The 13,472-nt window shown below is 33.6% G+C and overlaps 2 protein-coding genes across 3 annotated transcripts in view; both read left to right on the top strand.

The window, feature by feature from the left end:
* Positions 1–2,633, top strand: part of LOC109356468 (flavonol synthase/flavanone 3-hydroxylase-like) — a 3,318-nt gene extending 685 nt beyond the window's left edge. Inside the window, exons 2-3 of the mRNA XM_019599787.1 lie at positions 501–828; positions 2,293–2,633. Coding sequence (XP_019455332.1) covers positions 501–828; positions 2,293–2,505 — 541 coding nt within the window. The 3' untranslated portion in view covers positions 2,506–2,633. The remainder of the gene's footprint in view (positions 1–500; positions 829–2,292) is intronic.
* LOC109357021 (DIS3-like exonuclease 2) lies at positions 5,380–12,820 on the top strand. Of its 2 annotated transcripts, none has more exons than XM_019600702.1 (7): positions 5,380–5,927; positions 6,985–7,397; positions 7,483–7,605; positions 7,707–7,775; positions 8,473–10,734; positions 11,182–11,253; positions 11,947–12,820. In XM_019600702.1, the coding sequence occupies exons 1-7, from the start codon at positions 5,813–5,815 to the stop codon at positions 12,322–12,324; spliced, it is 3,432 nt and encodes a 1,143-aa protein (XP_019456247.1). In that variant the 5' UTR covers positions 5,380–5,812; the 3' UTR covers positions 12,325–12,820. The 2 variants fall into 2 exon arrangements, with proteins under 2 accessions (XP_019456247.1, XP_019456249.1); XM_019600704.1 differs by having other exon boundaries at positions 5,381–5,927; positions 7,483–7,536; positions 11,182–11,252; positions 11,946–12,820.

Genomic DNA, 13,472 nt, shown 5'->3' with positions numbered 1-13,472 from the left:
TTAAAAGAAGACTCCTCAAAGATAATTTTGTTTCTAACTAACCACAAGGACCAAATAGTGACAAACCAAATGGTCATCCATTGTTGATGAAAATTTTTTGCCTCCCCGAACAAGTGCCAATGAGATAGAAAATTGCTTCCGGTACTACTAGGCAGAATAGAATAGATGCCGAACAAGGAGTAAAGTTTCTGCCATACACTGTAAGACAACGAGCACGTGAAGAACAAATGATCAGAAGATTCTTCTAACTCACCACCATATCTTTGTGTTTGTGTAGTGTGTTATATCATGTCAATGCTTCCTGGTTTTCGGTTACTTAGTAAACACATACACTTTATATAAATGTAACTTATTCATAATTAACTTCTATACAAAGAATTTTCTTAAAACTAACTGCTGAGTTTATAGTATAATATTTGATATCACATTAAAAAATGCACACATTGTAGATCAAATTAGAGCCACGAAACCATTGGCTAATACTCTTTTGCAAGTGTCAGGGAAATCACAGAAGACTACAGTAAGGAAATGTTAAGGGTAACTAACAAAGTGTTGGAGCTTCTATCAGAAGGGTTAGGGTTGGAGAGTAAGGTTTTAAAGTCCAGCTTGGGAAATGAAGAAATAGAACTTGAAATGAAGATAAATATGTATCCACCATGCCCACAACCAGAACTAGCATTAGGAGTTGAACCTCATACTGATATGAGTGCCCTCACTCTACTCATCCCGAACGATGTTCCAGGCCTTCAAGTTTGGAAAGACAATAATTGGGTCGCTGTCAATTACTTGCATAATGCACTCTTCGTACATATTGGTGATCAACTTGAGGTAATCATCATGTTCTGCTTGTACTTTCTTCATCATAAATTTACACAAACTAATTAAGGAGAGCATGACCATGTTATATTTATTTTCTGTATGTAAGCTAGCAGAAGAGGTCACTTTGCATCATTTGTGTTAGGAAAATGTTATGTTGCAAGAATGAAATTCCTAATGAGTTGACGTGTTATAGGCACTGCTCTTCATAAGTCCTACTTAAGTACTTGATTACATAAATTATATTAGGTTAGGATAAATATTTCGCTAAAGTTAGTATTTGAAGTGGAGTAAATGCAATATATTGCACCCTAGTCCACCAAGAATCACCAAATTCTCTCACTCATACAGTTTGAGAACTACAACTTTGTTATTATATTGATGGATGTGTTGAACATCTTATTGAAGTCTCTTTATTAGTGTTCAACTTGATAAACTTCATTTGATTTGAACTTATTGAAGAGTGTTTAAGCTTTATACTTAAATTTTATTTATCTTTATAATCTAATGGAGATGGAGAGAATTTCTCTCTGACATAGGAATGTTGAGTGGGAAAACACTCTCTGCCTATCCCTCACCTCATTGTCATCCCTAGCCATTTCCTAGCTAGGTCAAAAATCATGTGATATGAGTGTCGAACAAATTCTAGACCTATTAAAGTAGATCAAAATGGTTTGAGGAATATTCAAGAAGAGATTTTTAGATCCTAAGTTTGTCACTTTTCAGCAAGCTCGAATCAAGCTAATGGAGGCAACCCCTTTCACAAAGTCTACTTGAGCAACTAGTCTTAACCTTATATAATTACTTGGGTTAGTGATATGAGAGATGGGGGAGGAGATCACTTGGGTTAGTGGTTTCATAAGCGGGTATCATTGAGTAATTAATGATCATGACCCACCTCAAAACTATGGATATTTTTCATTAATGGAGAAAGATAAATATTTTTTTACACAATGTACATGTAACTATAATGATATAATTATCATTTTATTTTACTTTTTATATTGTTTTGTACAACATTTTTTCATCCATTATTAAAGAGGAATCTCACTCCTGTATGAGTAATCACTTGATTGGAATGAGTGATCATGACAAACATGAACATTTTGTTCTTTATTAAAAGAGTAATTAATTTGGTAAAGTACATATATATTTCAATCTATTATTAGTATGGTAGTGTAATTGGGGTACTCTAACCCTTACAAACCTATAAAACTTCTATCATATCTTTCATACATGTAACAAGGCAAACAAAAAAAGTAATACATATATATTGTGTATCAATATTTTTATACTATAAGCATATTATTTATATACAAATGTTAGATGATGTGTTGACTGTATATATAAATATTAAACTAAGAAGAAACAAAAATTTAAGAAAAAGATAATGTATTGATTTCAAAATTTAATCATAGTAACATTCCAACTCAAATAAAAGATGCTCATTGGATTTTTCCCCCCTCTTTATGGCAGGTGCTAAGCAATGGGAAGTACAAGAGTGTTCTGCACAGAAGCTTGGTGAATAAGGAACGTATGCGCATGTCTTGGGCAGTATTTGTTGTGCCCCCACATGATACGGTCATTGGGCCTCTTTCTCTGCTCCTCAACTATCAAAATCCATCCAAATTCTCAACAAAAACCTTTGCTGAATACCGGCACCGCAAATTTAATAAGCTTCCCCAATAGAGAAAAAATTCACTTAGCTTGTACAATTCTTTTTCTTTCCTTACATCATGCATTATCTTATTCATAATTGTCAAGAGTTTTAATGGATGTATAAAAGACCAAAGGTAGATAAAACAAATACACTTAGGTTGAGAGTTCATACCACAAGCTAGGGATTATCCGCTAAGGACTACAACGAGCACAAGTGAACATAGATAATAATTACCCATTATCCATTCTACAGATAGAAATTTTTACTCATACATGCTCTTACCCAATATGAGTACTCACTTTCGAATTTCTGTGAGTTTGAGCAGGTAGTAACAAGTAGAAGTGGAACTCACAAGTATATGTCAAGAACTTTAAAAATTGAATTTTTTATTCTATAAGATTATTTTTTTTGAACATTTTGTATGTCACATACTTGTTACTTGATAAAAAAGACAGTAAAAACTACATTACTTTAACCGAGTGAGCAACTTCCACAACTAAATTAAACCATACAAATTTAAAAAGTTAATTCCTATGTTGCTGATATACGAAGACACATAACACTATACTCGTACATGTTCTTATGTATATTATGGATAATTTGAAAAATTCATTTCTAAAACTCACAAGTACCTATTTGTAATTCGGATTTTATCTATGAATATCCATGTGTTGGAGTTTTTTTTGCCATCCTCAAATTGAATGCTATGAGCCATTCACCAAGCTCTATGTCTAGAGTGTGTAATGTGTGCGGACAAATTTGACAAATGATTATAGCATGTGCACCGACTAGCTACCTATCTATTCCTAGCTTTAACCTGCTACTTGTTCTAGAGCACAAGCGGATTGCACTTAAAGCACTTGAAAATTGAAATATGCTCCGATGTGTCCATGAAATTCTTATTATGTGAAATGCACAAAGTCAAGTAACGTATCTACTTCAAATCTTCCATTACATGTTAAACTAATTCATGACTTGTCGTTTCTAAGATCCCAACAAGGACCAGGATCATATCTCATATAGTGGTCCAACACTCCAACTTATATAGCACTACTCATTTATATGGAACCTTTATGCTTTATTTGGTTGATAAAAGAGAAAGAGGTCAGAAAGAAAGAGGTGAGAAAGAGAAATAGAAGAAATAGAATAGATTTTTATGATGTTTGGTATAAGAGAAAATGAGAAAATGAGAAGATATTATGAGAGGATAGAGATGATATTATGATTCAAATGACAAAAATGTCCCTACACCTTCTATTGTGTACTACATAATCTTCAATTCTCTATACCTTCTATTGTGTACTAATAAAACTACTCCCACAGCAAGATTTTCAAAATTGGAAACTTAAACCAAAGATACAATCATGTTATTAAATTTCATCAAAGAAAATTTGGTAAGTTAGAACATTAAAAACTAGTTCACTGCAATTGAACCAAAAATAGACAACATACTGATAGTATTTCAGAAATAAAAATTATAGTAGTGAAAATAGAAATGGAGAAGCTTTGGAGCTACACAACTTAGAATGATTTGCTTCTTCTTATTTGTGATGTTTCACAAATGAAGGGTGAGTGCTAGGCTTTCTACAGCACTTGTGAATTTCTAGATGGTTCCATAAGTATTAGTATACATTTTTCTCAAGATTTCTAGATACTTCTTTAATTATAATACTAAATGTCAATAATAAAATATACTAGAAGCTTAGGATAATTCTAGATATTAAAATACAATCACCATTACTTGTTTCTACACAAGTGTAAAAGCTTCTAGAAAGTGTGTATTAATATAAAACCATGTTAAGACTTGTATATTTACCTCAAAGGATATATATCCCACATCAAGCTAACAAGGGGGAAATAGAGCAATGGTTACTTTTGAAGTGAAATGGCTCTCAAGCAAAACAAACTAACATAATAACCTGTGGTAACTTCTCTCACTCATTTGGAAAAGAGTTAGTTGTCTTGACCGAAGAGAATACAACCATCCCATGTGAGAAAAGCATACAAAATGTCAATTTATAGAAAAAATGAGGTCATTTATATATACATAAGTTAAGATTTTTTTTGCAAAGTCTAAGAAATCTAAGGCACAAACCGAGGTAGAGAAAAGGAGAAAGTGAAAATGATATGGGTTGAGAAGGTGAAAAGGTAAAAAAAGGAACACATACTAATGAAGTAATAATATCCGAAACAAGTGTGCTGTGGTTGCAGAATGAATAGAAAAAATAAATAAAGTATCTCTTTACCTAAGATAAGTTATTCTTAAATGTATTAAGTGTTTGATATTTGTCTTATTCTCCTTTTTAATAAATTTTCATTTCAAAATATATTATAAAAAATAAATAATGCCATATGTCAAATACTCAATAAAATTACATAGATAAATTATATATATGAAGATATTTATTCAAAAAATATATTCCAAAAAAATAAGTATGAATTTTACTAGTCTTGCTAAACTTCAAATGATTAATATATATTTTCTAAAAGAGCATAAAATATCCCCTTATACTAGAAGATAACTTATCTCCTTAATTTACTCATTGTTTGACACATGTTTTATTTTTTTTTATAATATATTTTAAAATGAATAATTCAAGAGAGAAATAAAATAAGACACATGTTAAACAATCAATTATCAGTAAATTATCTATCATTCACATATTAATCATAATTATTATCGACTCTCAAACAAAAATAAAATGATATAAAAAATAATGTAAAAAACTTTAAACTAGAACTGGTGAATATATTTTAAACTCAACTTTTCAAAAATAAAATAAAATTTACCCCACATTAACATGTGTACAACATGTGTATGCTACAATTTCCTTGAAGTGACTAGAGAGAAATAATGTTTAAAATATAAAAATGGATATAATTGGATTGGGTTGTGAAGGTGGAAAGGTATAAGAAAGAATCGATGAGAAACTAAGAACTAAGAAGAACAAGGTGAGAGACAAAGAAATCGTGTCGGCGCCCATTGTTCCCGCCGACCAATCATAACGTCGTTTTCACCTCCTACTCCTTTTTTTTTATTGTCGTTTAATCTCTCCTCTTCTCATCCAACACATTCTTATTCTTAAACCCTATTTCTTACCCAATCCAAAACTCTATTCTCTTTTCTCTATTTTATTTATTTGATACCTTTCTTTGTTTTGTAAATCGGTTCTTCCGAATTATATTTTTTTCCACAATACGGAAGATTCTCGACTTATAACTTACTCTTCATTTTGATTTTTCTTCTGCTTATTTAATTTCGGTTCATCTTCTTTCAATCTCGTATCGGATTTTTGTTTGTTTGTTGGATAACTTTTTTCTTGGATAAGAATAAGAATGAGAGCTTCGGTTGAAGGAGGATCCATGGCTGAAAGGTTTGATGATGTGGATAAGAAGAAAAAGCGTCGATCCAATCGTCGAACCAAACAAAACTCTGCACCTTCTACTTCAGGTACCTTTAAATTGTTTGTTTTTTTTCCACTTTAGAATAAGTTATTGGGTGTTTTGGGTTCTTTTACTAAAGTAGAAATTGTGGAAATTTTGTTTCGTTAAACATATATGCATATGCTTCACTCTTTCGGTTTCATGTTGGGTTGAATTCTGAATGCTGTTTCCTTACCAATTGTTCTTGTGGGTCTCATATTTCTTGTTGTTTTGTTTATGATTCTGCTGTTATCGAGTTAATGCAAAATGGTGGTTCAGTTCATTCACACAGAACACGATGGAATATAGTCACTTTCTCTTTTGTCCCACCTTATTATCATTTGATCATCGATAGAAAGTGAGAGTAGATAGAAAATAAAGATGTGGAGTTGTAGATACATGAGTCTTAGCGGATTGTTGTCGTCACCATCTTCCATATGTAGCTTAGTAAAATGAATGTTCAATTGTATTATTGATTATGAATCCGGTACAAACATGATCAGCTTTCGGGGCGAAGGGAGGTGGTCACCTCCCTATGCCATGGTCACCCCCAAATTATTTGTTTTCACCAATGGTTTATACTATGGATATATATCCTTTATGTATTAATGATGTATTTTTTGAAAGATAGAAAATTTCTTAGTATATATGGTTCTCTTGTATCTATTTATAACGCCTTCTATGTTTAAGTTCTAGCTCTTCCAAGGCACTGATACATGTGTCCATCAAATGCACTTATTATTTACTGCAGTATATAATACATTGAAAACTTACTAAACTAATGCAATACTCTAACACACACTTTTAGTTGAACTAAAATGTTCCAAATTTTAACTCTCATGTCCGGTTCGCTTCCAGTTATAAATTGCTCCAAGCTTAAAATAAGTCCTATGTTCTTTTCTAGCACATCTCCTGAACACTACCTTCATTCTTTTTTAATTAATTGGAGGTGGGGTAACATATGCCTTTCTAAGATGGTTTAAAAATAATAATATTTGTTCTCATTTTTTGCAATAAATATTAAGTGTATAAACTTGTAATATTTTCCTTCTTTGCTGACCCTCACAATTTCCCTGAAATGATAGCATCTGAAGTAAGCGAGATCCATGGGGTTTCATTAGAGTTTTCAGAAAAAAATGGAATACCTACTCAAACGACGATGGCTGCAGCCTTGAGCATTTCACCAAACCAGCAAGGGGTCAATGTTACTCCCCTTAGTGAGCCAAGATTATCCAGAGCATCAAATATTGATTTTGTATCAACGCCCCCAATGCACATCAATGAGCAAGTGGAATCTTTTGTTTTACAAGATGCACAAATGCATAGCGGTGGAACTGGTTCAAAAAAAGTTTATGAACCCACAGTTTGCAGAGGATCTTTTGGAACTACTACTAATAGAAAGAAAGAATTAGTTCCTTACAGTCAAATTGGGCAACATGGCCAGAGAACTTGTTTTAGTCCACACTGGTCGACAGAGGCTGTTGAAAAGGCATTGGAGGTTAGCAATGTAGTATATGAAAACTTATGTTTGTACCATTGTTATGTATTGACATTTGCTTATTTTCTTTTCTTTTCTTTTGCAGGAGGGTAATGTTTTTAAAGCTCTCTTTCATGTCAATGCTCACAATGCACTTGAGGTTTCTTACATATATCTCATAGTCATTTTAGTTGCTGGGGTTCCCTTTGCTATTTTTGTAACTATTCGGGTGGTCTTGGTGGGGTTGGACTTGGGTTTCAGTTCTTAATTTTGTGTTGCATCTAATGTATTACTATGATGATTAAAATTTTATTGTATTTGTACTTGTAGGCCTACTGTAGAATTGATGGAATGCCAACAGATGTTCTCATCAATGGAATCCCTGCCCAGAATAGAGCTGTAAGTCTGTATGCCTTTGCTATAAAAATTTTGTACTGTTGATTTTAATGCAAAGGTGTTGCCCTTTATTTTCAATTGATCCCATCAAAATAGTTATGAGGCCTTGATGTGCCCTTATATCTGGGAGGTTGCATAGATGTCTTTCATTTTTTATGACTTTCATTTATGCCTTTTATGTCTTTCAATTTAGGATTTAATATGTATATACTGACAGTGTAAGTGTTTTTTACATTGTCAGTCAATCATCCACCATTCATATGTTAACTACCATTGACTCTCATACAAAAGCAATACAAATCAACGGTGGATGATGTGCTGATAGTGTAAAAAACTTTACACTGACAGTGCATAGATTTTAAACTCTTCAATTTTTGCCTTTCATTTTTTAATTTTTTGTGTATTACTTAATGAATGCATGGTTGTAACTATTATCCCAGCGCCTGATTATCTTCATTTCTGTTTTTTTTGTTCCATTTTTATTGATTTGGGGAGGGGATAGAAGAGATTCTTTGAGCTGTTTGTCAAAGTCTATAGCGAATTTACTGTTTATTTTTCTCATGCACAATGAAAATTTTCGTTTTTAATATGGCTTATTTTTTTAGATGGAGCAGCATTGCTCCGTCCTTTGTTGATATCATGCCAGAAATGAGCCTTGTATCTAGCTGGAGGGTGTATTTCTGATGATTGTTCTATGTAGGTGGAAGGTGATATTGTCGCAATTAAGATTGATCCTCTGTCAATGTGGACAAAAATGAAAGGACCCAATGTGACTAGGAACAACACTGCAACACCAGAAGGTTTTAACCTCCTCACAAAAGATGATAAAGTGGCTGATAATATTTGTAAAGGAAAAGGTAAAGTAGATGCCGGGTTTGAGTTTGCCCAATACAGAAGTTCCCCTAGTCAAAACCAGGAAGATGTCGATCGCAAATCAACCTCTTCTAGAAGCAATCATTTACATGAAAAAAGGTACGATTATGAGGGTAATGCTTCCATGGGTTCAACTAACCATGGACTAGCTAGCCGTGATACCATTGATGGAATGCAGTGTGATTCTTTTGATTCCTTGATGATCAATTCCTGTAGTGAAAAGGATGTGGTAATTAATGCTGTAGAAAAAATGTGTATGTTGGCTAATTCCTTTTCTTCTAAAAGACCAACTGGAAGGGTTGTTTCTATTATTGAGAGGTCACCACGTCGAGAGGGTATCATCGGCCATCTTTACATGAAGCATTGCACTACTTTCAGGGACATAAGCAAAGAAGATGCAAAGAAGAATAATAACAATGTTTCTGAGAGTGAGTATATCCAGCTGATACCAACTGATCCAAAGTTTCCAAACATGATGGTTCTTGTAAAGGAATTACCGAAGTGCATTAAGAAAAGAGTGACAAGTGGCGACGTGACAGTTGAAATGGATCTTGTAGCTGCACAAATTGATGATTGGGTTGAAGAAAGTTTTTTACCTGAGGCTCACATCTTGCATGTTTTTGGACGAGGTAGTGAGGTTCAGCCCCAGTTAGATGCAATTTTGTTTCAGAATGCTATCTGTTCGTCTGAATTTGCACCGGAAGCTTTGTCCTGCCTTCCATGTGTTCCTTGGGAGGTGCCACTGAAGGAAATTCAGAGTAGAATAGATCTAAGGAATTTATGCATATTTACTATTGATCCTTCTACTGCCACAGATCTGGATGATGCACTGTCTGTTGAAAAGTTACCTAATGGAAATTATAGAGTAGGCATCCACATTGCTGATGTGTCATACTATGTTTTACCCGAGACAGCCTTAGATAGTGAAGCTCAGTTAAGGTCGACAAGTGTCTATATGTTACAAAGGAAGTTACCTATGTTGCCTCCACTATTATCGGAGAATATAGGTTCTCTTAATCCTGGAGTGGACCGACTTGCAGTTTCCATGCTCTTGGATATAAACCTTGCTGGGGATGTTGTTGACCGTTGGATTGGTCGTACAGTTATACAATCTTGTTGTAAGCTTTCATATGAACATGCTCAGGACATCATTGATATGGCTATTGGTTCAAACATTTTGGCTGATGACTATCCTAAAGTGTATGGCTGTTTTGAATTGACTGATATTATTACATCTGTGAAGAGCCTTTATGAAATTTCAAAGGTTCTGAAATGCAAGAGGTTTATTAATGGGGCTCTGTGGCTTGATAACCCCAAAATTGGGTTCCGGTTGGATGAATGTGGAATTCCTTCTGATAGTATGCTTTCTGAACGGAAAGAATCAAATTTTCTTGTTGAGGAATTCATGCTTTTAGCCAATATGACAGTTGCTGCAATCATCTTTAGAGCTTATCCTGATGGTGCATTACTGCGGAGGCAACCTGAACCTAATATGAGGAAGCTGAGAGACTTCGCAGCATTTTGTCAGAAACATGGTTTAAAATTGGACATATCTTCTTCTGGCCAGATCCATTGTTCATTAGAGCAGATGAGGGAAAAACTCAAGGGTGACCCTGTGCTTTATGACATTGTTATTTCCTATGCTACAAGGCCAATGCAGTTGGCGTCTTACTTCTGCAGTGGAGATTTGAAGGATAATGAACATGAATGTTGTCATTATGCTTTGGCTGTCCCTTTTTACACTCATTTCACATCACCTCTGCGCCGCTATCCTGATATTGTTGTTCATCGGACACTACTTGCTGTTTTAGAGGCTGAGGAATTATATTCCAAGCATCAAAAGGCTTTACATGCTAACAAAGATTTGGAAGTGCATAAAAGATGTTTCACAGGTATCAAATTTGATGAAAATGCTGTGAAGTCCATGGAAGGTAGGGAAGCATTATCAGCTGCAGCTTTGAAGCATCGAATTCCACATGCGGAAATACTTGCTGACATTGCGACTTATTGCAATCAGAGAAAGCTCGCTAGTAGAAATGTTAAGGATGCCTGTGACAAACTTTTCATGTGGGTTCTTCTGAAGAAGGAGGTATGTCTTTTCTAAATCATTGTCTTCATCTTCCATCCTTGTTCTTTCATGAATATTTAGATTATTTGATAATTTTTATAGTACAGGTTCATCTTTTATTTTACTGCGCTTTGTCTTGAGAATGAGTTAGGATCATTGCTTAAAGACTGATTTATGCATTATTATACGTGTTCTGTCTAATATCATCAAATGATACAACTTTGTACTTATTTTTTAATTTAACTTTTTTTGTTGAAAAAATAACATGATTAATGTGTCTTTTGGTTTAAAGTTAATGAAAACAGGCTGCATTTAAAAAAAATAGGTGGGCTGGATGATCAGCTAATGTAATTAAGTGGAAAGTGGTTGATGTGTATTTGAGTGATTGGGAATTTTTAGTTGTTCTCGTTCACATGTTTGTTTCTTAAATAATTTGTTTGCTTAAAGGCTTCTCATCTTTCTCTTCAGGTCATATTATCAGAAGCAAGAATATTGGGACTTGGTCCGAAATTCATGTCAATCTATATTCAAAAGCTTGCCATAAGTAACTTCTAACTGTATGCAATTCTAGGTTGCACAAGAGTTGATGCCTTTTTCTTTCTTTTTTCTGGAGTCTCTTTAACAAAAATAAAATTTTCTATAAAAAAAGTTACATGTTAGAAAATGGCTTATATGCATTCTGAGATGTTTACTAGTTTCTTGAGGTGGCCCAATGTTTACTATTTATTGGTAATTTATCATTCGAAGATGTTAGATGTAAATTGTAGGTTGGATGTAAATTTGAGCACAATCTAGTATTTGTAATGGATTATCTAATTTCTTCCATCCTAAAAGTACCTTCAAGCTATGCACTTCTCTATGGTTTATAAGAAGGTTGTGTGAATTCATATTCTGTAAGAGTTGTAATTAATTGTAGGAACATTTATTCTAATTAGATAATTGTCGATTTTCTCTTTTATTTGAAAATCTAAAGATATAAATGTTGGGTTGCTGTTGAGCCATCAAGAGACAAAAATATGTTTTGGTGTAGTAATATATAATCTAATATTTATAGGTAATAGCCTAGTCCATATACATAAAATTTGCAGATTTTGGATATTGGATGCATTACAATAAGAAAATGTCCATAAATGTGGTGGTTCTACAGTTTGCATAATTTATTTAAGATGCAATTTGACGTTTTTCTGTTGCATAACATATGCTTGGTCTTTGTGTTGTATTTTTTGTTTTCAGATTGAGCGACGTATCTATTATGACGAAGTTGAAGGCTTGACTGTGGGGTGGCTTGAGAATACATCAACTCTGGTTCTTAGCATGTCTTCTACTAACAGGCGTGCATGTAGGAAGGGTGGCACTAATAAGTGGAGGACGTTAGATGAAGTTGCATTGCTTACTTGCCCCTATAACCAAGAGGTTGCAATGGATGAATCTACTATCGATGGGGAGCTTGGTTCTAGGGCGGTCAATTCACATACTAAAATTGATCCGGCATTTTTCCCACTAACGGTTCGTATTCTTTCAACAATTCCAGTAGTACTTCATGCTGTTGGTGGTGATGATGGACCTCTTGATATTGGTGTGAGGTTGTACATGAGTTCCTATTTCGAATAAGTTGGCAGTGTCATCCGTGCAGTTTGTGACCGATGACTCTGATACGATGAACATGTTAATGTTTCCATTAAAATATGGAATGGACTTCTGTTCAGCTCCATTGTATTAATAGTGTATAGCTTGATAGACATTGGTTGGAAGGGAAGGTTACATGGTCTAAAATTTCTTTTCCTCTATGATCATGCTTAATACTGAACTATGGGAGGTTCTGTTGTAGCTTCGGCCTTACCAGCTGTTTATTACAGAAGCTTTTTACTGGAATTGGCGCTTGTTTTTGTTGGCCCGTTCCATGAATTTTAGTGTGTTCACATATTTGGTTCTCTTATAGAGAGGCCTTAGAGTTCAATTTATACTTTATTTCTAGTTTGGTTGGCCTGTAACCCAATATTTTTTTATATTTTGGGTGGCTACTCCTGTACTGTAATTTGGTCTGAGACCTTTATGGTATTTTCTAATTTAGGTGAACTTTCCAATACAATGATCTATGTTCATGTTTTATATGTTGTGTGGAGTTTATTATTGTCACTGTTGGCTGTGTCAGTCACTGTCTTTGGATTTCAGGTTTAGCCTTGTTTTTATCATTTAAATAGACTTCTTTATCATTTAGTATCGTAGATATATATATAATAAATCTTTAATTTGAAATTTATTATTTAAATTAAGTGTGGAGTTTTGTATCATCGATGCCAAACATGACTCCAAACCTAGTATTTGAAATCGAGGAAACCTAAATTCGATTAATGTTTTGTTTAACTATTTGTCAACTATGGAAGGGTACCAATACTTATATTGATAATTTATTTATTTTTGGATTATAACTGTGAGGTGTGAGGCAAGAAGAGTAAGAATGGGAAAGAATATGAGGTATTTTCAGAAATTTGTAATTCACAATAGTGTAATTGAATTAGCAATTTTTATATTTTATTTTATTAAAAAATCCTGTTTTACATATATATTGTTTGAAACGTTAGACTAGCAAAGAATACAAATCAGAATCCAAACTCACAATATCTTCAGTGCCCCTTGAGCAAGTTAAAAATGTGATTAGATAAAAATATGAGAAGCATACCCTCTTAATAAACCAGAGTACCCTGCTCTAATTAATTATTATTCATCATATGGTTTGTCACTCAATAAGAATACATGTG

Source organism: Lupinus angustifolius, chromosome LG09, assembly GCF_001865875.1.
Source record: "Lupinus angustifolius cultivar Tanjil chromosome LG09, LupAngTanjil_v1.0, whole genome shotgun sequence".
Taxonomy (NCBI): domain Eukaryota; kingdom Viridiplantae; phylum Streptophyta; class Magnoliopsida; order Fabales; family Fabaceae; genus Lupinus; species Lupinus angustifolius.
The sequence above is the reverse complement of the archived record's forward strand: the minus strand, read 5'-3'. Positions and strand labels throughout refer to the sequence as shown.

What these genes read in the sequence shown, in the direction of transcription:
- LOC109357021 (XM_019600702.1), top strand. Translation starts at nt 5,813, where the DNA reads ATGAGAGCTTCGGTTGAAGGAGGATCCATGGCTGAAAGGTTTGATGAT. An exon ending in TCCCTGCCCAGAATAGAGCT is followed by an intron (nt 7,776 to 8,472) that starts GTAAGTCTGTAT and finishes TGTTCTATGTAG; the next exon opens with GTGGAAGGTGATATTGTCGC. An exon ending in TCTATATTCAAAAGCTTGCC is followed by an intron (nt 11,254 to 11,946) that starts ATAAGTAACTTC and finishes TTTTGTTTTCAG; the next exon opens with ATTGAGCGACGTATCTATTA.